The 25,482-nt window shown below is 37.6% G+C and overlaps 1 protein-coding gene across 3 annotated transcripts in view; it reads left to right on the plus strand.

The window, feature by feature from the left end:
- Positions 1–25,482, plus strand: part of HECW2 (HECT, C2 and WW domain containing E3 ubiquitin protein ligase 2) — a 175,702-nt gene that overhangs the window by 143,977 nt on the left and 6,243 nt on the right. For all 3 annotated transcript variants that reach the window (XM_061457064.1, XM_061457059.1, XM_061457073.1), the window contains 12 exons: positions 944–1,040; positions 2,708–2,791; positions 5,793–5,902; positions 9,702–9,822; positions 11,925–12,038; positions 15,651–15,803; positions 17,760–17,858; positions 19,684–19,813; positions 20,408–20,554; positions 21,196–21,310; positions 22,078–22,163; positions 23,556–23,668. In XM_061457064.1, coding sequence (XP_061313048.1) covers positions 944–1,040; positions 2,708–2,791; positions 5,793–5,902; positions 9,702–9,822; positions 11,925–12,038; positions 15,651–15,803; positions 17,760–17,858; positions 19,684–19,813; positions 20,408–20,554; positions 21,196–21,310; positions 22,078–22,163; positions 23,556–23,668 — 1,369 coding nt within the window. The remainder of the gene's footprint in view (positions 1–943; positions 1,041–2,707; positions 2,792–5,792; positions 5,903–9,701; positions 9,823–11,924; positions 12,039–15,650; positions 15,804–17,759; positions 17,859–19,683; positions 19,814–20,407; positions 20,555–21,195; positions 21,311–22,077; positions 22,164–23,555; positions 23,669–25,482) is intronic.

Consider the following 25,482-nt stretch of genomic DNA (forward strand, 5'->3'; position numbering starts at 1 on the left):
GTGTGTCATGTCAGCATGCACTGCTGGGTTTTGCAATTGGTTGGGGTGGGTGGAAGTTGTTATTTGTTATGATTACTTCTGTCCCTCAGCATTTCCCAATTGTTCAGTTGCAGCCTGCAGGAATAACACTGAAAGTGTGCAGAACCAAATAACCGATGTAAAACTTCCACCTTCCTAGTTCACTTACTTAATGCGGTGACAGTTGAAGACAGTGAGCCAGGTTGTGTCCTAATTGGATTCCATGTATTCCCAGTGATTTTTTACAACTTCTGAGCATCTGTTTTGGCAGGATTCCAGAAAGCGTTAATCAGCTTGGAATTAGTCATTAGCTTAACTTCTGTTCTCAGTTACATACACACAAAGTTACTGACTTCTGTGCCACCAAGAACAGAATTTAGCTTATTGAATCAAACAGCTGTTACATTGTGCTAAACCAAGATAAATTAATCTGATTGACTATAACTGGCTCTTTGTACTGTGGCATGCTAATTTAAATCCTTCCCCTTGCCATGAACATAGTATGCATGCACTGAAGGCTCAGCAATAAGTATGAGGATTTGATCCGGGTTTTTCCGATGACTCTTTAATGTTTGAGAATGGATTTCAGTGCAGTGAAAACCAAGGTCCCTGAAATTTTATTCTAACAATGAATATTCTAGTTTAGTTTAGAGCATGACTGATAAAATATTACAGAAATTGCTAGCAGAATTAGACCTGTTACAGTGTCAAGCTGTGTCACAATGAGATTTGGTTCATAGTCGGGAGGCATGTTCCCTAAATGATAGTACAACTGATAGCCTTACATGAAAAGATATTAGCACAATGCTGCTAAACTTAGAACTGGAAAGATGAAGTCTGCTGTCATTACTGATCTCAGAAGGATTGTGGTCCTGTCTGTTGGTACCTCCTTGTTTCAGCACGGTGTTTTTGTTGGTGTTTTCAGCTTACAATGACAAGATTGTTGCATTTTTGCGTCAGCCCAATATTTTTGAAATTCTGCAAGAGCGTCAGCCAGATCTTACCAGGAATCATTCACTCAGGTAATGAAGTTACTAAAGCTTGCTATTCCCACTCCAGGACTAAATGTTAATTAGAATTAGTTTCTTCCTTCAAAATCGGCAGTGGAACATGACTGGTTGTAGATGTCTGGCCTATTCATAAAGCTGTGAAAGTAGTTCTTTATTGTATTTCGCTGTAACTCCCTAAAATAAGGTTGAGGGGAACAGAGGTAATGTGCCATTATATTACCAAATAAAGGTACCTACAAGAAAACATTTGGGACAACTGGCATAAGAGGTTTGCTCATGTCTTCAAAATGTGCCAAGACAGCTGGATGGCATGGCAAATGTGCCCAGTCATTTAATTATGTGTACAGCTGGGAGCAGGAGGCAGAATGGCATTTAGTTTTGTCCTTGTCTTCTCAATGCACATTTACAGAAAGGCTGTCCTGACCTAATGACCTTGGAGGTAGTACTGCAGCAATAAGAATTTTGAGTATTTCTTCAAAATGGTATCTGCAGGGTTTTGATTAGTCCAGTGAGATTTGATGAAGGATGATCTTTGATGTTGTTAAAACTGAGGTGATGAGGTTGTTAAAACTCCCTTGTATGCTGAGACTAGGAATGACAAAAAGTGAAATTCCGAAAGCGGCAAGAACTCTCTCAAAATGTATCCCCCCCAAACCACTGTGGTTTGTATATTTAGGTGTAAAATAACAACTTGGATATTAGTGACTATGACTCAAATAACCATATCTGCTCTTCCTTGGACACTAAATGTGAAAAATACTGGGTTGATGGTTGTGGTCTGTCATGTGCAGAGAGCTGCCAGCACAGCATTCTGTGTTCCAGAGGCCTGTCCATACTGGCTGGCATAGCAGTCGGCATTGCTTTTCATTTTTTTCCATTCTCATAGTGTTACTTATTGGTTCCTTTTCTTGCCATCCTGCTAAAGTTCACAAAATTCAACAAGTTGCCCTGTTTTTCAGTTTCCCATTCTAACAAGTTTTATGTTGAGGCTTCTATGTTAAAGATTTGTTTCTAAAGCCTCTAAGTAAATCCTGGCTGACAAACCTGAAATTACATATTAGCAGAATGCATGCTCACTGGAAAATACAGAGAAAAGGAGGAAAATAAAGTTCTAGAGTTCTCAGCCTGTCAGATCAGGCATAGGAAGGGTGTGTGCTTGGGTGAGACAGAGTGGGAGAAATACTACAAGGGTTTTCCTGGAAGAGATCTTAAATGCAGTGTGGTATAAACCCTTGGCTTTTAAAATCGCAAATATGCACTGTAATGTATGGGTTGCATTTGTACAAAGGTTCAAAACAGACAGTCTCTTTTTAATCAGTTCACTTTCAGAATAGTAATGTCCTCCTGCAGGGCTCAGCCTCCTTTGAATTCAGGGACACAGCAAGTGTGAACCTGGAAGGATTGATTTTGAATCTTGGGGGTTTTTTCACTGGTCAGCTGTCTGTACTACCTGAAACAGCCTGGGCAATGAGGAGATGAGGGTAACAAATTAGCTTTTTAGTTGTAATGTTTTGCTACACATATGGACATGGTGTGGCATGGGTGAAAAATGGTTCTGAAAAACAGAATCATAACTCTGAGCTTTTTATGATGTACTGGGTACTTTTTCTCGTTGCTGTGGTGTATATTGGTGCCTTATTTGCAAAAGATATTTTGGAAATCTTTTTTGGCTTACACAGGGAGAAGATCCAGTTCATCCGGACAGAGGGTACACCTGGGTTGGTGCGTTTATCCAGTGATGCAGACCTTGTCATGTTACTCAGGTAGGCACTGCTTCTTTCGATGCACATATGGAATATGCTGTGGCAGCTGCTGAGGAGCCTTTCAGTGAGTAATGTGGCTGATTTTGTAATCTAATGATTTCCCCTTCAGTACTTGGACTTGCAGCTGGGAGAGATAGAACTCAAGGGTCAGATGTCTTATTTTCATCACGTTCAGTTTCTAGATGGGAATTGGAGGTCATGTTTTTTCATAGGAGTGATGGAGTGTGGCATTCTGTCTGAGGAAAGGGGAGTGCAAGAGTGTTGTGCTTGTGATTTATGTGGGTTTGCCCTGATCACCTTTTATTGTCCTGTTGCACTCAGCTCTGATGTTTAGGTGATACAGTTTAGACCTCTTCGGAAGAATGTGTCTTCTGTTGCTTTAAGAATGTGTCTGTTTAGTTCCATGGTTTGGGAAGTCTGTGAATGTTTATACTTGAGGTGTATTTTTACTACTTCGTGTTTTGCTGCCTCTTCACTGTGTTGTCAAGCGTTTTTTCCCTTTAATAAAGGAAATACTGTTACAGCTTTCAAGAAGTGCAGAATTGCTTCTCTAATTTTTTTTTTAACAATTAACTCGAAAAGTCAGGCAGATTTTTTGCTAGAATTAAGCCCTTGCATAAAGTGCATCAGGAAATTCATGAAATTGAATCTAGTGAAATAGGATTGGCATTAAGAGTAGTATTTTGAGGTCAGGTTGCATAATCATAATCCTTTCTGGTCCCTAAATCTCTGAGTTAATTACAGCTTTCAGAAAAAATAGATCTCATTCTAAAGCCATGCTGAAACTTGTTTTAAAATGCAAATATTGTGTCTTAAAAACCTTAGTAAGAGTTTTGTTTTGATATTTGGAGATAACACAGGTTTTACACATTAAAATCTGGCTTTGGCTCTTTGTTTTCGAATAAAGATTGCATGAATGATTTTCTCACTGCTCTTTGACTGGGTTTTGTTCCCTCTAGTGTTCTGTTAACAGCAAACACTGAATCATTTTTATAGTGGAAATAAAGCAAATTCAAAATTTTTATTGCAATCTTTCTTTTGTAGAAAAGCAGTAATCAGTGTAAGTAATTTTTAAGATTAAAGTATTAGCCAGTGTGTCCCTAGAATAACTGTATCATATTCTTCAGATTTTTTTCTCTTCATCTACTTTTTTCCCCCCAAAAAAACATAACTGAAAAGAGTTGCATGAGGATTTTCTTCCCATTTTATTAATAACCTAACAGTATCGTTGCTCCAATGATGTACTGTTGAGAAAATGTTATCTATGTCTCCATTAGTTTCTTAAAATGTTGAATGTTAAACTTCAAAACTGGACTGAGTTATTGTGAGCTTATTGTGAGTAGATACCAGTTTAAAATCAAAGGTGGGCTAAGTGGTGTACTGAGATGATGGAATTTCTTCTCTTACCATTATTTAGTCTTGGTAGCTTTTTACTTTTAGTGGTATCTTCTAGTAGGTGTCATCATGACCCTTCTCTATGAAACCCTAAAAGCTCCTGCGTTCAAATTATGATGACTCGATCTTCCTGGGGCTCAGGACCCCTGGCTTCTGTGTCTGGCTTGGCTGGTTGGATGGCCTTAGGGAAGACCTGTTTCCGTGCCTCTGTTTCCTCAGTTGGTGGAGGGGGAATGATATAAATGTCCTGTAAAGCACTCTGAGATGTAGTAAATAACTGGGTAGAATCAATAATTCTGATATTTTTATTGCTTGGGAAAGCCATATATATTTTTGCATGTTATTTAAATTGTAGCTAACTAAAACCAAACAAACCCCTTTATGTTTAGGGATTGAAGAAGGTACAACGCATCGCATTTTTAAAAATACTCTAAGAATGGCATTTTATTTCAAATGTTAATGTTCATATGTTTTATTTCAGTTTCTTCTAAACATGTTGTTTGGTATACAACACAAATCATCATTTTACCTCTTAATTTCATCCCAGATTGAAATAGCGGTTTATATTTTATCACATTTTCAGCATCAAAGTGTAACATGGAGGAAAGCCTGCATGGTCATGAATATAAAAAGGACTGCCAGAAAAATATCAATTTAAAACAAAAAATTCTAATGCAAAATTTTTTTGAGGCATTTTTTCACTGAACAAACTTAGTAAGAAACAGCCTTTACTTGAACATTGATTTCATTGGTTCAGCTCTCCAGCAATAGATTGGCTTGTGATACTTTCTGCAGCCCAACGTTTGAAAATAATTTTTATGTATCTTAACAGTTTGTTCTTATCTGTATTGTGTTTAACATATACGTAGGCTTTGATATCAGGTTCATTCTGATATTAGATACTCTCTTTTGGGATTTTCTTGTGTCAATTTTGGAAAAAAGATTGAAATTTTAATATATATGCAAACTCTGTACAAAGATGCAGTGATTGCACTGCAAAAGGTTATTGTTCTTCTCTTAAAAGCTGTGTGTCAGTAATACATGAAGCACGAAATAACTCAACCTGAACATGCTAGATGTTATACCTGTTTCTGCAACAATATTAGCATTAAAAGTAAAATGAAATAACTTGTGCCAACAAGCCTACTGTTCAATATGCTTAACATGTTCAGATGTGATTCTTAATCCCTGAGGTTTAGAATCTTTATCTCTGTCTTGGTCTTTGTGCAGTACTGCAGATCTGTTTTCTATGGAAGTGTGACTTAGAGCTATTGACTCCTTTGTAATGAGAACACAAGTTAAAAAAAAGGGGGGGGGACACACAAAACACAAATTTTACAGGCTGATTAACTATATTTTAACCTTGAAAACAAATACCAAATTATGTTTAGCAGTGTATCCCAAAAGTAGTAATCACTGTTTTCCAGTACTTTCGAGATCTGATTGATGGAATGGGAATATTTTGTAGCACTATAAGTTTATATAGTGGAAATAGTCAAGTGACCACCAAAGAAAGCAAGTTAGTAAGTAGAGATTTATTCCTAGAAAGTGAAAAATGCTATTCAAGAAATAAACTCTTTATTTCTCTTTTGCTCCTTTTTACCAGCTTGTTTGAGGAGGAGATAATGTCATATGTGCCGCCACATGCCTTACTTCATCCTAGTTATTGCCAGTCTCCAAGAGGCTCGCCGGTGTCTTCGCCTCAGAACTCTCCAGGTGAGTTGTTCAAGCACTGTTTCTGTGCAAAACCATTTCTTCTACTTGCTAAGGATCTGTTCCAAGTCAGTAAAGTCAGGCGCATACTCCAGCTGCCTTCCCAGAAGTCAGAGAACAGAAGCCAATGGAGTAATTATTTAACTATAATATTTTGTTTGCTTTCCAAATTGAAATTCACGGCAGTGTAAAGCCAAGAACCTGCTCTTGGGAAGCTATAACCTATTCCCCTTTGTGGTTCCTGACTTTTAGATGAGTAAAGTTACATAAGCTAAAGTACCTTCTGTGTGATCAGTGAGCTTGTCATGGCAGTACTTTCATTATGATGGTATCTGTAAGATAGTGCAGTAGAGATAATGCATCTATAATGCAGTTTATATTATGCTGCATGTAATGACTTTCCAAATTTCTTAAGATCTAAGTTCTGTTGTTCCAGCAAAAACAAACATTTATTTAGTCCTATGTTTGAGCAAAGTGAACAAGTGTGATTGCATTTGACTGTCAAAGTTGAATCTTTGCCTTGGGCTCAGAAGATGTTTTGCTAATAGAAAAGATTTGGTGTATTACAACTTCAGAGACTGTGATTTTGTTCTGACTTGTAAAACTTGCAAACTTGCTTTTCAATGATGTGAAACAACTTAAGTGACTGCTTGTGCCAGGATCCTGATGCCTAGAGACTTAGACGTATGGATCTAATAACTGTACATTAAAATGAAAGTGTTAATGGAGCTTTGGGACAGTAACAATTTTATGTAACACCAGATTGCTATCCCTTAACATGAGTTCAACAGATAGCATATTGCAGCTCTCTGGAAATACACGTGTCATAATGGAATTAAATTGATATTTCACATATTAACTAATATGTGAAATAGTAGTTGAACTAATAGTTGAACTAATAGTAACTAATAACTTCCATTTGACCTCTGAAGAGCAATTAGAAGTTTATGGATGCCTTACTCTTAGTTTTATCAAGAAGATAATACATAAGTAAAAATCATTGCAGTAAATCAGAAGTGGCTTAAGGGGATTTCTACAAATTTGAGAACAAAAGTATAGATAAATAGAGAACATTTGGGATGTGAGCAACTCTAGGTAGTTCCAGACAGTAAGAAAACTTTACCAGAAAAAGTACTGTGATTTTTGTGGGCATTTCCCAGTCCACAATCATAAAAACCTTTGCAAGAAACCTGATCAAAACCCTTCATAAACATATCCTGAGTGGCAGCTTTTCCTGCTGCTGGACGTAGGACCTCTGTAGAACCTATTCAGAGAAACTGTGCAAAGACCTTAATGATTTTATGACATTCTGCAAAGCCACAAAATATAATATTCACATGTATTGATATTTTTGATACATACATGGTTTAGATAAAACTGTTTTCTTTTGTTGAAAAGAAGAATGAAATCTGCATATGTGCATCTTATTTGCAACTGCAAACCTGATAGATTTGGCTTTCAGAGTTAAAATGTCTTCTTTACTAGTACATCCACAGCACACAGTAAATGATAAGCAGTGATTGGTTTAGTCCCTTTCTCCTAAAAATTGTAATCTTTATTTCATAGAAAAATATAGAGACCGTTGAATCTCCCTGTCATTCTGCAAGCATGCATGTTTGTGTTGGTGTACAAATGACTTTTTTGATGAGAAGCTGTAAATACCCCATCGTTTCTGTGAGGGCTCTGTGTCCCTTTTGTCAGCTAAACTGGCCGTGCTGCACTGCGTGAGGTTGCTTGTTAAGGATCCATTGTTCACATCAGTCACAATCGGTTGTACTTTCTCTTTTGGGAAAGATAAATAGTCATGAAGCTGCTCTTTATATCTGCTTTAGAATATAACCTTCTTGACAATCAAATATGATCACATCACTGGTGGTTTTTAGCTCTTCCATTAACATCTTTTGTTCCCAAGGCGGAAGTAATCATTATAATTGCCCAGGAATTTCTTGGCATATGCCTCTGATTTGCAATGAGGACTTGTCATGTGCTGATAGGATAATATACTGCTGATTTCTGAACCGTGAAGTAATGTGTTACCAAATTCTCTCGCAGCAAAAACTTCCTTCAGGGGTTAAGATTAAAGTATGCTTTTTTTTTTGCATTTATTTGATGACTGCATTTTTGTACCTACTTTGACCCAAAGCAAAATAAACAAAGTAGTGGGAAAAGGCCAGTAATTGAAAGGCTGTTTACAGTTTCAAGTTTCTGTGGGTTTTCTAGAGAATTCAGCTGAATGTTAGAAGCCCTTGGTGCGCTCAGTAAAAGAGGATAACCAGTATAGATTAATGATCGTGATTTATTTTCTGAAGGGTTCCTGCATGTTCCCATTGGAGCTGTAAGAATTCCCTGACGTTTTCTATTCCTCCATGTCATGCTAAGCCTAGAAGAAGTGGCAAGTGTCTTTCTGGTCAGACAGGTCTTTTACAGACCGGTAAATGGCATTCACTGTTAATACTGATCTCACTTGTTCTCTTACTGATCTCTGCAGAGAGATCAACTGAGCAGCCACTTCCGCAGGATGTGCTCATTGCCTTTTCCTTCAGCCCCATATGCTTTGTGGCTAAGCAAGCTCCTCTCTTTTCCCCTCCTCTCTGCCCGCAGGCTGAACAAATACATATTCTCTCTCTTTCATGATCTGAAACGTTACGTTCTCGTGCCTTCACCCATATAGCAATAAATGCTTCTCTGTTGGCTTAGCTTCATACAGGGAGCCAAAAGAAAGCTCACATAAGGAAAGACAGAAGTCTACATATAAGTGTTTCTAAACTGTTCATTTGTATTTCCAGTGCATTATGGGCCTGTTAGATGACCACCAGTTGCACATAAGTCATTGGCAACCTATGTATAGTGTAGGGCATGAGAAATTTTAAACAACCTCTGATTTTTTTTTGTGTCTACACAGCCTTGCAGGGGAAGAATTTAATGTTATAAGAAGTTGGGGTGAGAAGATGAATGTAAAAGAACTAGGATTAGCTGCCTCTTTGGCACATAGTCTTGCAGTCATGTCAATTGATGTAATTTATCCAGGGAGGCAGTGGAAGTTCTAATGGCTGTAATATTTAGAACAGATCGACTAAACACCTTATTTGTATATACTAGACTTGTACATGCACATGTGGGGGTAAGCCAGTTCTTTGGCATACAGATCTCATGTCTCCCTGCTTTTAAGACATTAACTCTTAAAAACCAGTTCTTTTTAAAACAAATTCACTTATCGATGATCATCATGTATGTGCCTGGAGGCACATGTGAAAAGTTCCACAAACTTAAATGGCAATCTTCCCATTCTTCCAATATTTTTTTCACTTTAATTCCCCAGGGAAAAACTTCTACTAGGGAATTTCCAATAGTCTTCCTTCTTCAGCTTGATGTATTCAACAGAGCACAGCAGAGTGCAGTCTGTTTATGCTTCACTTCTGAGTTCCTGTTTTTCCTGATAATATTAAAACCAGAACAGAGCAGAACATTTATTTCATGAGCTGTTTTAAAGGTTAGAAATAAAGTGTATTTGACAAACAAAAGTTAAATCTTTCCAATCATGCTGGGTTTTTAAACCATCTTTTGCATTGACTTGGATTTGTTCTTTTGATACTTACTTTAGAAAGGTGATACTGTTGAAAGTGAGCAACTAAAAAGTCTTGGATGCAAGGCAGATTTGAAGATACACGGCCTTTTACTCTTTATAAAGGTGACCAAACCAAACACGTACCCTGCCCTTTGCTGTTGAGTCTTTTTAGAAGAGGATAGGACATCAATCAGTTCATGTCACTACAGCTCATTCTTTGCTTATTGTTTCCTGCAGGTACTCAGCGTGCCAATGCCCGAGCTCCAGCTCCTTACAAAAGAGATTTTGAAGCCAAGCTGAGGAACTTTTACAGGAAGTTGGAGACTAAAGGATATGGACAAGGCCCAGGAAAATTGAAGTATGTTGAAGAATCTCATGAAACTGGATTTGTTTCTCAGGCAGCTTGCCTTGCCTTGCCCATCTACAAGCTTCTTCCCAGTAGAAGGAATGCAGATGTTGTGGTTACCCTTGCACTTCTGGAAATACAAAGCCTGTCATAAAAGACTTAGTGCCAGCATGTGATTCATAGCAGAGGATACAGCAAGTTCTGAGCACTTCTTCTATCTTTCCTCTAACTATATTTTCATACAAACAACCTTACCGGTACAGTGCCAAAAAGCACTTTGGGAAGAGGCATGCAGAACAAGAGGCACCTGAATTCTTCCATTACAGCATGTGCTATGATACAAACAGTTGTATTTTCTCATGTCTTTTTCCAGTGATAAAACTAGATAGGCTTATCTTTTGTGCATAATTGCCTGTCTTGATATCACAGTCCTCTTTAGTAAAGAGGACTCATAAAATCAAATGTTATTAAATTCTAAGGTTTACCTTAAAAAACTGCTAGTATTTTTATTTCAGCACTCTGAATGCTAGAATGCTTGGAGCAAGGTCTTCCCTCCTTCATTTATTTGGTAATCGAGTGATTTCATACATGTTAAGGATCATCAGCAAAAGATACTTTCATAATTGTGTAAATTACCAAGTCTTGTGCCAGCTCTCAAACTCTCATAGTTTGATGCTCTCACAGTAGCCATGAAGCATTAGAACTTTTTTAACCCTTTCTTCTGTTAGAATAGGGGGTAGGTATTTTGGGTGGTTGGATTTGGTTTGGTTTTGTTTTATTTCACCCAGCCAGTCACTTTTTGCAAGAATTGGTGCAGAGCTCAGACTTCATTTCTGTGGGCTTGTTAAAAGTCTTCCACAACGGAAATGGGTTTAAAATGGTATGTTTAGACAGACTTAAGAGGCAGGGCTTGAACATCTTCTGCCTGTAATGTAATGAAATCACAGACACTTAGAGGTTAATCTATGAAGTTTTGTCACGAATACTTGGGCAGTTAGCTGGTAGAAGAAGATGGCATTTGCTAGCTTTAAGATAAATTACATTTCTTGCACCTTTTTGTCCTAACCTATTTGCCATCACACTGTGGATTTTTAAGAACAGCTTGATTTTTGAACAGAAGTGTTTTCTGTTCCTTTCCCAGGCATACACTGATCTGCTCCTTTTTTTCAAACCAGGACCCCAGCACAACTTAGATAGTGCCTGGGTCCTTATGTGTTGCCCACGTACCTTGCCAGTGCTTGGCTTCTCCAAATCCATGTCCTGTGCAGGGTAGCACACTGCCGTCACTGACTGATCTCTGCACAAGCAGTAAGGCCTACAAGGGCTTTGCAAGAGGCTGTGTGGAGAGGTAAGCTGTCTCTCTGCAGGCAGCAGCAGCTACCAGCTTCAGTCTGACTGACTGATAAAATGCACACATATGGCAGTATCTGAATGTAAAGCAAGCTGCACTTCACAAAACTAATTAAAGTTTTTTTGGCAGAAGATAAAATGTTTAAGTAAGGAGGTTTCTTTCACCTCTTATTTTAGATCTTGATGACACTCCCTCACTTTCACAATTTTTCTTTCAAAAGGTACATTATGTTTTCACATGTGAACCTTCAGTCTGGTTTTGGACAAACAGTTGCCATTCCTCCTAGACTTTTTGTCCCATCACACACTGGGGATAATGTAGGGACGTGTGATTCTGGAGTTATCATTCAGTGACTTTCCCACAGTTCTATCTTTTTCCTTGTTAAAAGACTGCTTTTTACATAAAAGGTTAGATTCTTGCTTACAGAAAGACTGATTTAGAGACCCAGCCTTACAGAAAGGATTTTAACTTGATGAAAATGCCCATTTCAGGACCTTTCCAACTGAAACCTTTGATTTAAGGAAGAACCAGGGTATAAAAAAATAGAACACCACTTCTTTGTAGGAGAGACATTTTATTGAAATCTGAAGTAGATCCTCGAAGGACATAGACTAACAGTCAGAAGCTGCCTGATTGGTATCGAACTATCCAGCAGAAACTTGTATCTCTCTGAAGTCACCCTGTTACCTTGCAGTGTAAATAGATGTTTCCAACTGTGGTTCATTTTCATGAATTGCTATTTCGAAATTATTTTGCTCCTCAGATTAATCATTAGGAGAGATCACTTGCTAGAAGATGCCTTTAACCAGATCATGGGCTACTCAAGAAAAGACCTGCAGAGAAATAAACTCTATGTCACGTTTGTTGGGGAAGAAGGGTGAGTAGAACAGGGAAGTAAATGTGATCTGAAAACTCTGTGTGTCTTGCAGCTGCTGTTTCACCAAACATCTTGTGGTCTAAAGAGAAAAGAGGAAGGATTACATTCAGGAAATGCCACATACATAAGCCTAGAACATACAGCTGTTCAAGATGACTTTTTAGGCATTGTGAAATGTAATGTATCCTGCCTTTGCAGAAGTAATGCAAGTGTTTATGTGAATTTTCACAATAGTTGGTGTGTGTTTTAGAACGTTGCTGGGAAGGCAAATTAAAAATAAACAACTTTCTCATGTTATTAATATTTCCTTTCTGTCAGTGCTGACATTATATCTCCAGTGCTTGTTAAAAGACAGCTGCCATTTGTTGGAGTGAGAGTGCTTCAGGAGTAGGCTGGAGGCTCAATCCTTAATTCAGCTCCTGTCTGAGGCAAAGGGAGCTGAAAGCCTGCAGTGTACAGGAGGTGCTCACTGTCTCTCCAGGGCAGGGCCTGAGTCACCAATAAAAGCAGCTAGGCTGTTGCTACTTGTCAAATAAATACAAATATTCCTGGTGTTTCAAAGTCCCTTAAGAGAATGCTCAGTCTGTGTCTGGTGACAGTCTAACATGTTACAGGTTGTGAGATGTGCGTTGCAAAGCAAGATGTGGTTAGGTTTTCCTTGCAAGAGAAACTGGAACAATGTGCTATTTGCCTCTTTCATTTCTTGATTTGTGACCCTGTTGTCAGATCTTAAAGCCTTGATATTGATGTGTTTAATGAATGTATTTTTACATTTTATTCCTCTATATTTAGGAAACTGCAGCACACAGCTCTTGGGATGCTATATGCGCATTATTGCCATGCAGTGTGTGAGTCTTGGAAGTAGCTAAGTTGTAATAGAAACAGCTCATATAAGATTAGATAAAATTAATCTGTCTTTGAAAACCCCTAAATCCTGTTGTTTGTGTAAAGTTCACTGTGAAGTACTCAGTGTTAATAAGGACTCACAGAAGTCTTAGAATGATGTTGACAACTGAAAGCCAAGTGTGGACTTGTTCATATAAATAATATCATCGTGCTGTCTGAGGATAAACTCAGAACTGGAATGACAAGGCTGGTGCAGGATGACATTACACTGTATTGACAGAGCAGGGTGGGGATACAGGTATGAGGCCTGTTTTATACAGCCCTACCAACCTTTACTTTCACAGCTACAACCTCAACTCAGGTTTAAAAATAAAAGAAAAAACTTTAAAATCATATGTGAGATAGACATTGATCCAGATGGACTGTCTTCCTTCATCAGATGTCAGGCTTTTGCATTTCATCACTTGGTACAACAATATGAGTGACCTGGAAATGGAGGTGACACATCCTCTTCTTGTTCTAGCCAACTTTACACAAGACTCTCTTTGTAATGGAAAAGAGTGAATTAATTAGGAGCAAAGTAAAATGATGTCAAGTCTGTATGTAGAAATGTGTTTTGAATGAGGAAAGGATGTGTGCAAACTATTGTTTCATCACAGATGGTGCAAGGATATGTATCAAACTTCATTTGGCTAGGTGTAGAAAGACAGGTCAGGGTGGAGGAGAGGAGGAGGAATACTGAAAGTTGTTTCCTATTTGCTCCTCCTTTTTTAAGTTTTTTAAGTGGGAGTTTGCTCTAGCATTTCTTTTCCTCTTGGTAAAAGAAATGCATTACCCATTACCTAGTGATGGGTAATGAAATCCTCAAAAATTAAAACATTTTAGTAACTACTGATGTATTAGTTTATAAATTAGTAAGTGGGGCAACTCAGATATAGTTATTGCTGTTCCTATGATTTGTATCTTAAGTCTCATAACGTTTGGTATCTTCCTTGAACCTTCGATTTCTACAGTCATGCAATTGTGATGCTAGTGTTTTTACATTCATTACATGATACATGAAGAAAATTTTGATACTAAGAGTATGGTTTCGCAAAGTTATTTTCCCTAAGTTTTATTAACTATTAGCAAAAGCAGCTTTGCATTGGAGAGTGGTGTATCTGAAGTACTAATGGTGCTTCCTAGGAGACATGAGTCATGTTGCCAACAACATATTACTCTGTTCCTGAATACCCAAATGCCCCACAGTTGCAGCTGTTGTGTGGTTGCATGCCTTTTGTATGAAGTTTTCTCACCCTTGTGCCAAGCCTTTAATTGTGGGATAAATCTGACTGGCAGTGCAGGACTCTCATGATTGATTTATTTAACGTGACTCATAATAACTCTGCGAACAAAAGGAGCTGTATGAAATGGTGGGTAGTGAAGCACACAGATTCTAACCTATTTTAAGATTTCATAGTGAGTCTGATTATCCCAGAAGTTTGCAGGAGCCTTCCAGATGAGCTTTTACTTCATCCTGGTGTTTGTGCCAAGATTAAGATCCAACAGTTGTCCATGATATCAAACCATTCTGAGGTTTTGGTTGGGTTTGTTGTTTTTTTTATGCAATTTGAATGTGGAATCTGCCCTTTTTGCCAGGGTAAGAATCTGTTTCAGTACTTCACGTCTGAAGCTTAACAGAAGTGAAGTGCTTCCAAATGACTGAACGAAAAATGTTTTTCATTCAATAGAGGAAAGAGGTGTTGTCCTCACCTTGATAATGGTACCTAGCTTTTACTTTCCTGAAAACTTCATCCTTGAAAACAACTCTCATGCATGTTTCCCTTCTGTAAAAGTTCATGAGCCAAAACATGAGTGACAAAAGTCCTATGTGAAAGCTGACCTTCTCTGTGATACGTCTGAGTATTTTTCTAGCTAAACCAAGACCTTCTTAAAAGTCTCAGCCTCCAGAAGATATATCTTTATATCTGTTTGTCAGGATTATAATCATCTCTGTTCCCCACAGGAAAATCCCTAATTTTCTGTTTTCCAGCTCTACCAGAGCACTAACTTCATACTTAACTCATTTCAGTGATGACCTGAAGCACAGTGTCAAAATTCAGTTTCAGTACTTTCTCAGCAATGAGTTTGTTTATGTTTCAGGAAGAAGGGGTTATTTAGATTCCATTAGTATTGGAATTTTGAAATAACAAAAAAAAACCCAACCACCTCCAAAGGAAATGCACTCTCCAGAAGACATTTAAGTGCACTCATGTTTGGAAGAGGGACAAGAAAACTTAAGACAAAGAAAGATAAATCACTGAAGTAATCTCAGATTATATTGCTCAGGAAAACTGAAATATTATCTTTCAAATTGTCCTATTGTTGCAGGTCTGCAAAGACAAAATATGAGCAGTGTTCATTTTCTTCCTTAATTTGTCAGATGCAGATAGGTCTCATGTTGGCTCTTTTTATGTCTCCTCCTCCCCCTTACCCTCAATTATTTGGTTGTATTCCTGTGGCAAAGAGGCCACTACAGTTAGAGCCAATTTTTTTTTATGAGAGCAGCCCGCATAGAGCATTTCATTCCAGCCCTCCAAGCTATTCCATTTCAGAATAGCCCCGTGAGGACTTCACATACCTTGGCATTAAGCAATCTGCAGGATAAGGGTTCTGGTTAAAATCTTATGAAATTTTAATTAAAATAGAGCATAAAGAATGTAGATTCATAAAGCATTTCTTTGCACACATGAACACTTTATAGTAATGTCAAGTTTCTCTTTAAAGGTTGGACTACAGTGGACCTTCGAGAGAGTTTTTTTTCCTGGTGTCTAGAGAGCTCTTCAATCCATATTATGGTTTATTTGAATATTCAGCCAATGATACCTATACAGTACAAATAAGTCCCATGTCTGCTTTTGTAGACAATCATCATGAGTGGTAAGAATGATTTTTCTTTGTTTTTCAGCTATGTTTTCTGTGGTTCCCACTTGTAGTCATCTGCTCATATCTGCTCAAACATAAAAACCAGAATCCCATCTTTTTAACCAGCAACAAAATAACTGCATTTCTTCTGACTTCCCTGATTCTGTTTTCTCTTGTGGTTTAAATTCTCTTATTTCTCACAAGGTCAGCAAAACTTATGATTTGAAACGTGTACCATGTGATTTTCTCACAACTCAACTCTCTGTGTTCCTTGTACATCAGCAGTCATTTCATGAAAGCAGTATTAGTCTCTTGTGCATTAAAAAATAATGAAAGAAACATTGGCTTTTTGTCAGCTAAGGAGACTAAGGGAGATTTCAAACAGGTGTTACTGTATGTTGTTTGTTTGAGTCTTCCTAAGGAGTACAGAGGTCTCCTCAGTGTAAAAAACCCAACTTACCTGTTGGATGGAAATCTATGAAGGTATCTTAACAAAGGGTGGGGGGGAGGACTGCTGCTTACATAGCTCTTAAGCAAAGTCTGAACATACACACATACTTCTAAAATAGTTATCAAGGATTTTTACATAATTTCATTTTCACTACTATAAACCAGTTTGAATCGCCCTCAGTTGATATAAGCCCTGGCATCACCATAAGTCTGTAAAGCTGTACTGTGAATTTTAATAGACAATTCTGCTGTGTGGGTAGTTAGAATATGGTAACAGTAGAATGGCTGATCATCTGTATACAACAGATTATGTACTAAACCTTTACTTATTGGAAGCCACTTATGAAGAATGAATATCAGAAAGGAATCTCATTACCAACCATTACCAACCATGGTTGGCTGCATCAAGTTGAACTAACCTACCTGTTGAACTCCAGTATTGCAACAATAAATGATCTATGCTATATTGGAAAACCAGAAGTCTGGCAAAAAGGGGAGAAAAATCCCTACATGCTACACAACTTCCACCAACATTTTGTATTAATCTCTGGTTTCTATAGTGCTGGACCAGAGACCTTAGGGGGTACGGGAGGGATGACCCCTCTCTTTCTGGGAGGCTGGTGCCAGCGACACCACTGGTCTTGTACAGCCTTGGGGAATTCAGGAAATGCAGCTGTGACAAGCTGTTGTACATGGAAGGGGGAAGGCTCTGCATGTCACATCCTTACCTTGGTGCAAACCCTGTGTACAGGCAGCTGCAGTAAAGCCCTAATCATTCCAAGAGAACTGTTGCTGAGGATGCATAATCAGTGTAAGAAACATTACTTCGAAAAATAACACTACACTTAAATCTAATTCCAAAGATGTGGGGGATTTTTCACAATGGATCTTTATTCTCTTGGGAATATTTATGAAGACCCTACTATTTCAAAGTTAGCTGCCATCTGATCTGCAATCTCTTCAACTCCCTCCCACCCAACACTCCTTATATACCCAACAAAATGAAGATAACTGGGGAAGAGAGGGGAGAGGAGAAGATTGTTTAGATCATGTTGACATAGGGCTGGAGGGCACTGTGATACACCAAAAAGCTTCCAGCCATCTTTCATGAAAATGTATATAGAACTCCCTAATCATCAGTCAGATGAAAAACCTTTGGCCTCCCAGTAACATGAAAACAATTTAATCCTATATGGGATGTGTGGTAGATATACTTCTATGAAGAGGCTAGGGTTGATTGGGTTAATACAGATTTGACTTTATGGAGACGTTGCAACTTTAGGTATCTGAGGGATTCTCTACACCCTGCAGACTTGTGTTTTGTTTTTTTTTTTCTGTGCCTTACTGAGCATGTAAAAGAAATGCAAGAAAATAAAAACGAAACACAAAAAATTACCACCATTTATACACAGCTTTCTGATTTAAAAAAATGCTGTTTGGAAAGATATGTAAGTTTTGATGACAGAGCAGTCTACAAACCACAAAGCTTCAGTATGATGATTGTAACTCTTTTTCTTCCAGGTTCAGGTTTAGTGGTCGAATTCTTGGTCTTGCTCTGATACATCAGTATTTGCTAGATGCCTTTTTTACACGACCCTTTTATAAAGCCCTCCTCCGAATGTGAGTAGAATTGTTCTGTTTCCTTTTCTTTTTGGTTCCTTCCCCATGGACGATGCTGTTTTATGTATGGATAAATTATGATTTATCATCAAACAAGACAGGCCTTTATTTATAATGTAATCATTTCATTTCAATCCAGGACTTCTTTAAAATAGGAAAGTTTACTTGTTTCTACTTACAGTTATTAGCTGATGGTTACCCAGTGTTCTTTCAGTGTTTGATGATGGTTATCCAGAATGTTCTTTCTGATCAATATGAAAACCTCTTATTTTGTTTTCACCATGTTACTAACTTCCACAAAATTTACATTTGAAGTTTTACGATGAAATGCTGTGGTTTTATTCCCGATATGAATAGAATTCTTATTCATTTGTCTTGCAGTGACTCACAGGATAGGATATGAATCACTTTGTAACTTACACTGCAAGACCCATTTTCAGAGGTAGATTGTTTCAGACAGAGCAGGAGTAGTAGTTCTGAAAGCAAAGTCTAAAGTATATCAGAATAAAGCTCCATAAAATGGAGACTGCAAACAATCAGAGCTGCACTTGTTCAGCATGGCTGGAATTTAAGACCTAATGAACTTAAGGTGCTTCACTTTTTGTCTTCCATTTGAAAGCTGTTTTGAGAAGTCCGGAAGGATATTTTTTGTATAAAGCATCATACATTCTGGTAGTGTGGAGTAATGCATCCATGCCTATTGTATGTATATCTTAAAAACACCTAAATGCTAACAGCATCATTTTAATAAGAATGAGGACTTGGCCCGGATGGGCTTTAATACTAATATTTTATGACTGCCAAATTAAATTAATAATTTAAATCGGTGGTTCTCTAAACAGTAAAATTAAAAATGAAGGGTGGTCAGCTTTGTACACAGCTTAATTCATGCAACTTTCCCATCTAAGTTCCAACTTTTCCTGGACCTTCACTTTCCTCAGAACTGATGAGCCATCCAAACTACCTCTGCAGATGGGACTTTGTGCCCAGTCCATCAGCTTTTATGTAGGGGCTGTTACTGCAGGATGTCACTTAAGCTACTCTTTTGAGCATCCAACTAAAAGTACAGGGTTTTCTTCTGACTTATTATGGACCCAAGAATATAAACAGGCAAGTAACCTTGCAGCTAAAAAGCCCTTTACTTAACGAATAGTCCCAGTGTCCTATTTGACAGAACAGGATTTAAGGCGTTAGAAATGGCAGAAATTGCCCCGTTATTAAATATTATTAACAGATGGCACGTTCAAAGCATGGAGTAATAACTGTTAAAGACGGCAAGGGACAGTTGGCTTTAGAGGCTGGATTTGTAAAAGTAAGGGGAAATATGGCAAAAGGTAAAAAGATATTTCTGCATAGGCAGGGTCTCTGAACAGACTTCTCCATACAATGCGCTAATGAGAGAGGTGGCAGCGTAGTCACATAAGGGAAAAAGATAGTAGTCGCTTGTTACAAAAACTTTCCATTTTGTTTGTGATTTGCATTTTTTGTCTCTCTGTACAAAGTGAAAATACACTTTGTGTATTTTCAAAATTCCAAAATAGTCTTCACAGGACACATGGGACAGATTCAGCATAAGCTTAAAATCAGTGTGTCTTCAAATTAACAAACTCTGGAATTGTGTACGTTAACAGAATAATTTTGTTATACAGTAACTGCTATCACTTGGCAAATAAACAGAGTTTTGAAGTAGAGTCTTCTTTATTCTTTTGATTTTTCTCTTGGCTCCCATTCTCAGTCTAATTTTCAGGACTGTCCTGAGTTTAGTTACTGATCACACACTGCTGCTGTCATCTGTATTTGTGTGTTTTCTTCTTCTTTATGTTAGACTCTGTGACCTGAGTGACCTGGAATATCTCGATGAGGAGTTTCACCAGAGTTTGCAGTGGATGAAAGACAATGATATACATGATATCCTAGATCTCACATTTACTGTAAATGAAGAAGTTTTTGGGCAGGTGTGCAAGATTCTCAATTCAATTTCCTTTGCGTATTCTATTGCTAGGGAAACATTTATTTGGACACAAGAATGATGCATCCATGCAGATTTAAACTTGTTTTTATAAAATTTTGTTTGATGAAAACAGTGTTACAATGTAAGGACAAATTAGTATTTGTAACCAGTCAACCGTGTCTTTCTGGGGAAGGAGATTTTCTGGAGTGTATCTGAAATACCAGAGTCTTGGATTGCTCTGCTGGAGGTAGTTTACCTGAATTTGACTGCGGCAGAGTTACCATTCAGAGGTATTACAACACCTTTGTTACAATATTATTTAGAAGACTTCAGTAGTTTAGTTGATATAAAGGTTGTTTCTTGTTCTCAGTTTATACTAAATACGAAGATTCTTAGTCTAAATGGGGTTTCAAATATTATTTTATCCAAAAAAAAAAAGATTTGGTCGATGTTCCCTTATGTCACATATTCCAGTTTACTAAAGTCATTCCTGGCTAATGTTCTTGAGGAATTACTTAAGCTTAAAAATATACATTATTATAATTCTTTCTTTTGTCTGTATAATACTGTGTTGTCACTTGGTCATTTTTGCCCTAAGATCACAGAACGGGAACTAAAGCCAGGAGGTGCCAACATCCCAGTCACTGAAAAGAACAAGAAAGAATATATAGAAAGAATGGTGAAATGGAGAATTGAGAGAGGTGTTGTACAACAAACAGAAAGTCTGGTTCGTGGTTTCTATGAGGTAAAAAAACTCCAAAATGAAATCTGTTAGCCCCCAAAAATATTTTTCTCCTCATATACATTTCTCAAATAGAGAGTTCCAAAACCCAGATACATCTGTAATCAGAAGTCTCCTCACAGCTATCATGGGAGGTGGGGGGGAATAAAGAAAGAAAAGGTAGTCATTGACTTGAACCTACTTTAAACTGGAAAGTACCACTGATCACTACCTGTATGATTAACAGTGAATACTTGCTAAAGTGACCCATCTGTTTCCTCACTGGGCCTTTGAGGGTTTTGTGTACATGCTGTACCATGTAACACAGTAGACCGAGTGTATTTCAAGGTATTTTTCTGTCTCCTGTTTTAACACAGACAATTTAATTGAATGTATTGAACTTAATTTGCCCTGAAATAATTCTGTATTACTCGCCAATAAAATTCTCTCCCACTTACCGTGATCCTCTAATGAAACTAAGTGGAACTGCAACGTAAGAAAAAGACGTCCATTTATTTGCCTTCAAAAAGAAAGAAAACTTGTATTCTTTCCATTTGTGAGAGTAATGTGACCTGACAAATGTTTTAGTAGCAGACAAGCCTTTTATGGGGAAGCAAAAATTGGTAAATGAAGAAATGTGCTATACATTTTATTTCCTTTCACAGGTGGTTGATGCAAGGCTCGTGTCTGTATTTGATGCAAGAGAACTGGAACTGGTTATAGCTGGAACAGCAGAAATTGACTTGAGTGATTGGAGAAATAATACAGAGTACAGAGGAGGTAGCCTTAATTTTGAGTTGATTACTGACAGCACTAGGGGGCCAGGAATTGCCCAATTTCTAAGACATTAAAGGACCACGCTATGAAATACACCTGTAATATCTTCTGAACTTCTGTGGTTAAGCTTATGTTGAGGATCAGAAGGTCATTTGTCCATTGTAGTTTGCTTCATTGCTTCCCCATGCAGCTCTTCCCTTACGGTTCTTGTCTGGACAGCATAACAGAGCAGTCTTCTCCACAGAAATCACTGTGCTCACCTGCACACTAGTAGATTACCACCCCTACACTGGAGACAAATGGAATGGTAACCATTATTAGTAGGAATTACCTCTTTTCCACTCTCAAAGAAGACAGGAAGTTAGAATTAATCCCTGTGACTGCAGGCTGGCAGTTGAGATAATGTGAGAACAGTAGAAGATTTGGGAACTACTTTGACAGAGATGGTTGTAGAATCATTTGTAGATTTAGATATATAAAAAGCACAGCATTGTGATATTTCAAGATTTGGCATTCCTGTTAGTGATTAATTAATGGAAGAAATGCTTCCCAAAGAGATTTCACTCCTTTTTGTCATAGTAAATTAATTCTCTGCCTTTAAGATTTTTAAACATTTAAAGACTTATTCTCTCACCTCCTGTCTTTTCCTGCTGTCAGATAAGAAATATGGCATTATTGTGACTAGGGCCAAACTAGGAAAAGCTTATTAAATATACTTTCAACCACTTCTGTAGCACCTAGAGGTATGAAGGCTCTTCTTGTTTTAACAGGTTATCATGACAATCACATTGTAATTCGGTGGTTCTGGGCTGCTGTGGAGAGGTTCAACAATGAACAACGATTAAGACTTCTACAGGTGAGAAATCAGATGATCTGTGTAAAAGTAGTGCACGTCATTAAAATTAGGTTCTAAACTAGTCCCATTCAGGTATATGACATCCAAAATTGATGGTGATGCTGCCCAGTGGAAAGAACCTGACAGTCCTCAAAGTCTTACTGTAATAATTTTAAGCAACTGAAGCTCATAGATGTTTTCATAGACTTCTAAGTTTAAAAATGCATTTAAGATAAAGTATCCAATGTCAATAATCTCTTGCTTTTGTTTGATTATAAGTACATTAAGACTAGTAAAGACTGAAAAGGAAAACTGTAATTTGTTATATCATTAGGTAGAAATCTGAATAATATTTGTACAGCTTAGGAAGGAGAAAGCTTAGATGGAAGTTTCAGTGCCTCAAAGTAGAAAAGAATGGTGAAAGCCTGAAAATCAGTCCAATTCCGTTTTCACTAAGCCAGCCTGCAGAATCCAGACATCCTTTTGATGCATTACGAAAACCTCTCAACAAGTATTTATGTATGTGGATTTACTGCTAAGTTAAATTTTTGCAATTTGGGTTACATCCATTGTATCTGTAAAGAAACAGACAAACCCACACCCCAAACCATACCATGTTCTTCATCTATTGTGAAATCCACTGGTTTTAACAGTCCAGAATGTGCATCTGATTGCTGAGGTACCTATATGAGTATGATGAAGGATTTCTTTTTTTTACCCTGTTTAAGTACATAAAAAAGGTTTGTTAAAAGCAGTGTGGGACATCTCATTTGATAGAGAGCCAGAAATGTCGTTTATATGTTCCTGTAATATCAGTTAGTAAAAATCTAGAGCTATAAAAATTAGGTAGCCTCTGATCTGTCAAAACCTACATTTGATCAGTTCATGACAGGCTATAACTAAATTTGCTCAACAAACAGCAAATGTCACTAGACATTCTACCTAACCTTCCAAATTTAGTCCTTTTCTTTAGCATTTAATAATGGTTTACAAAGGCATTGAAATCCACATAGCCAAAAAGGCACAACACAAAGCCATTCTTACTTTTTTTTTTGTAGTTCCTCTTAATACAGAATAAAGACAGTAGGGAAAAACTCACTTAGGCCTAAGTTTAGGTAACTTGATATTAACAGTATTTTACTCTACATTATTTACATATTCTCTTTCAAAGAGAAGCCTTTGAAGGAAATTTATCTGGTAAGTTGTCGCTTCTAGAGTCCTGTCATGAAATGGTCTGTTTTCCCTTACCCTCTATTTAAAGTGGCATTTATTATTCGTGCCTTACAAACTTGCTTATTTTACAGATGCTTTTACATAAGCATTTGGACTTTAGTGGGTTTGTTGATATAAATACATTTCTAATGCACACCATCTGTGTACTCAATATCCATGATGTTTTGTTTGTGCTGGCAGTTTGTTACAGGCACGTCCAGCATACCTTATGAAGGATTTGCCTCTCTGCGGGGGAGCAATGGTCCAAGAAGGTTCTGTGTAGAGAAGTGGGGGAAGATCACTGCTCTTCCAAGGTACAACTGTTGTGTGTATTTAATGCTAGAGATACTTCAGAGTATCAGTTACCAGGATAACAGATGTTTGAGAAACATAAACAAGTTTTAACTGAATACGCAAATATACTATGCCTTACATGCCAGTTTCCTTCCCCATTGTTCCAGTGTCTTGATGCATCCATTTTTCTTGGAACTTCATTCTGTTGCCATAGGATGGACAAGGCAGTGTAGCTGTGGCTGATATCCATACTGTAATGCTTTTGTCATGGAAAATTGTATTAGAATGTTAACTACTTTTGAATTGGATTTTGCTATATTGGTTACAAGTATTTACTTATTGAACATGCAGATCATCCCTTAGAAGCAAACAGTCACGTGAATTAAAATTAAATAAAATATTTAATAAAGTTAAATAGCAAAAGCTAGTATCAGACTTCTTGCATTAGACACAGTCTCTACAGTTTAGTTCAGCGATGTGAGTTTTATGCTCTGTCTGATGTTAACAAATATGGAAGAGGCAAGTTCTGAACTGAAGAAGGGTTGTATTTTGAGGAGGGGAGTCATTTGGCTTAAGAGGCAGCACAGGGACAAGAGAAGGTGAAGATTTCAGTGAGAATAAGTAAGGTCAATTAAAGTACATAAAGAAAGTATAATGTGAGAGTCCAATATATGAAAGCAGGAATTGAGGTGTAAGAGCCCTTGCAGACAGGAGGCAGCATTTAAACTGGGTAGTGGCAGGTATCATTTTATAAAGACCAGGAAAAAGAGTTGTTTTCAGAGGTCCATGGTAGCAATACCAGGACTAGATTAACATGTAAGTGATGCAAGAAACATCTTCTAGCATGGGCACTTCATTAACAAAAAATGACAGATTCTAGTCTTTTCTATATTGTGATTAGACTAGTATGTTTCTGGAAGATTTCCTTTAATCCAGTTCAGTAAATCTGTAGCCTTTAGAATGTGTTTTAATGGTGATTAGACACAGATTAGTATAAAGAGTGTGTGGGTAAACTAACTGCATAATCAGATTCAGCTTTAGAATGCTGCTTCTATAGCTTGCGACGGTAGCTTTCTGCTGGGCTGATCCATGAAGGAAACTCAACCCTAATCCTAGCCCATTCCTAGTAAGCAAGATTCCTCAGGAATAACTTGCATTCAGCGTCTCTTTTTAGACACAAAGCATCTGTCAGACACACCGAGCTTCTCTGACCAGCATCACTTAGCTTGTTCCTTCAGCGTAAAGTCAGAGGCAGAGGCGTGACTGGGGTAGGCTCCTGCCTGCAGACTGCCATTTGAACCACACTGAGAAAGTCAGACTCAGAAGTGGCACTGTGATATCCACAGGCACAGCAGGTGACCTTTAAACAAAGCCATCTTCCCAGTTTACAGTACAAGTGAGAGCCAGGCAACTGAGGATTAAAGATAAGCAAATTCTGGAAATTGCTGTTTCAAATAAAATGCTCTTAATATATTTTGGGGGCCTAGTAATCCCTTGTATCCTGGTAAGTCTACTTTATCGTTTAGCTATGAAATAGCTTTGATTTTGTTTAAAAAGTTTTGACTTTTTAAAATTATTCTTATTATTTCTAACTTCTAAATACAAGATTTTGTGAGTTTAAATAAGAAAAAAGATTGTGGGAGTGTTTTCTATATCGTCTCTAATATTGGAATTCCTGGTGCTAACAAGCACAGGTTGTAGCATGGAAAAGGTCAGGACATGCCAGAATAGGATGTTCAGAATTTCCCCTGAAAGAGTTGGCAGAGCCCTGGCTGTAACAAACTGCAGAGTAAAACTGCTTCCTGTTGTGAGACACAGAGAAACTCTGCTACCA

This window comes from Pezoporus flaviventris, unplaced genomic scaffold (genome assembly GCF_033815535.1).
Source record: "Pezoporus flaviventris isolate CSIRO_AGI_PZ_B2104156 unplaced genomic scaffold, CSIRO_AGI_Pfla_v1 ptg000001l, whole genome shotgun sequence".
Classification (NCBI taxonomy): Eukaryota; Metazoa; Chordata; class Aves; order Psittaciformes; family Psittacidae; genus Pezoporus; species Pezoporus flaviventris.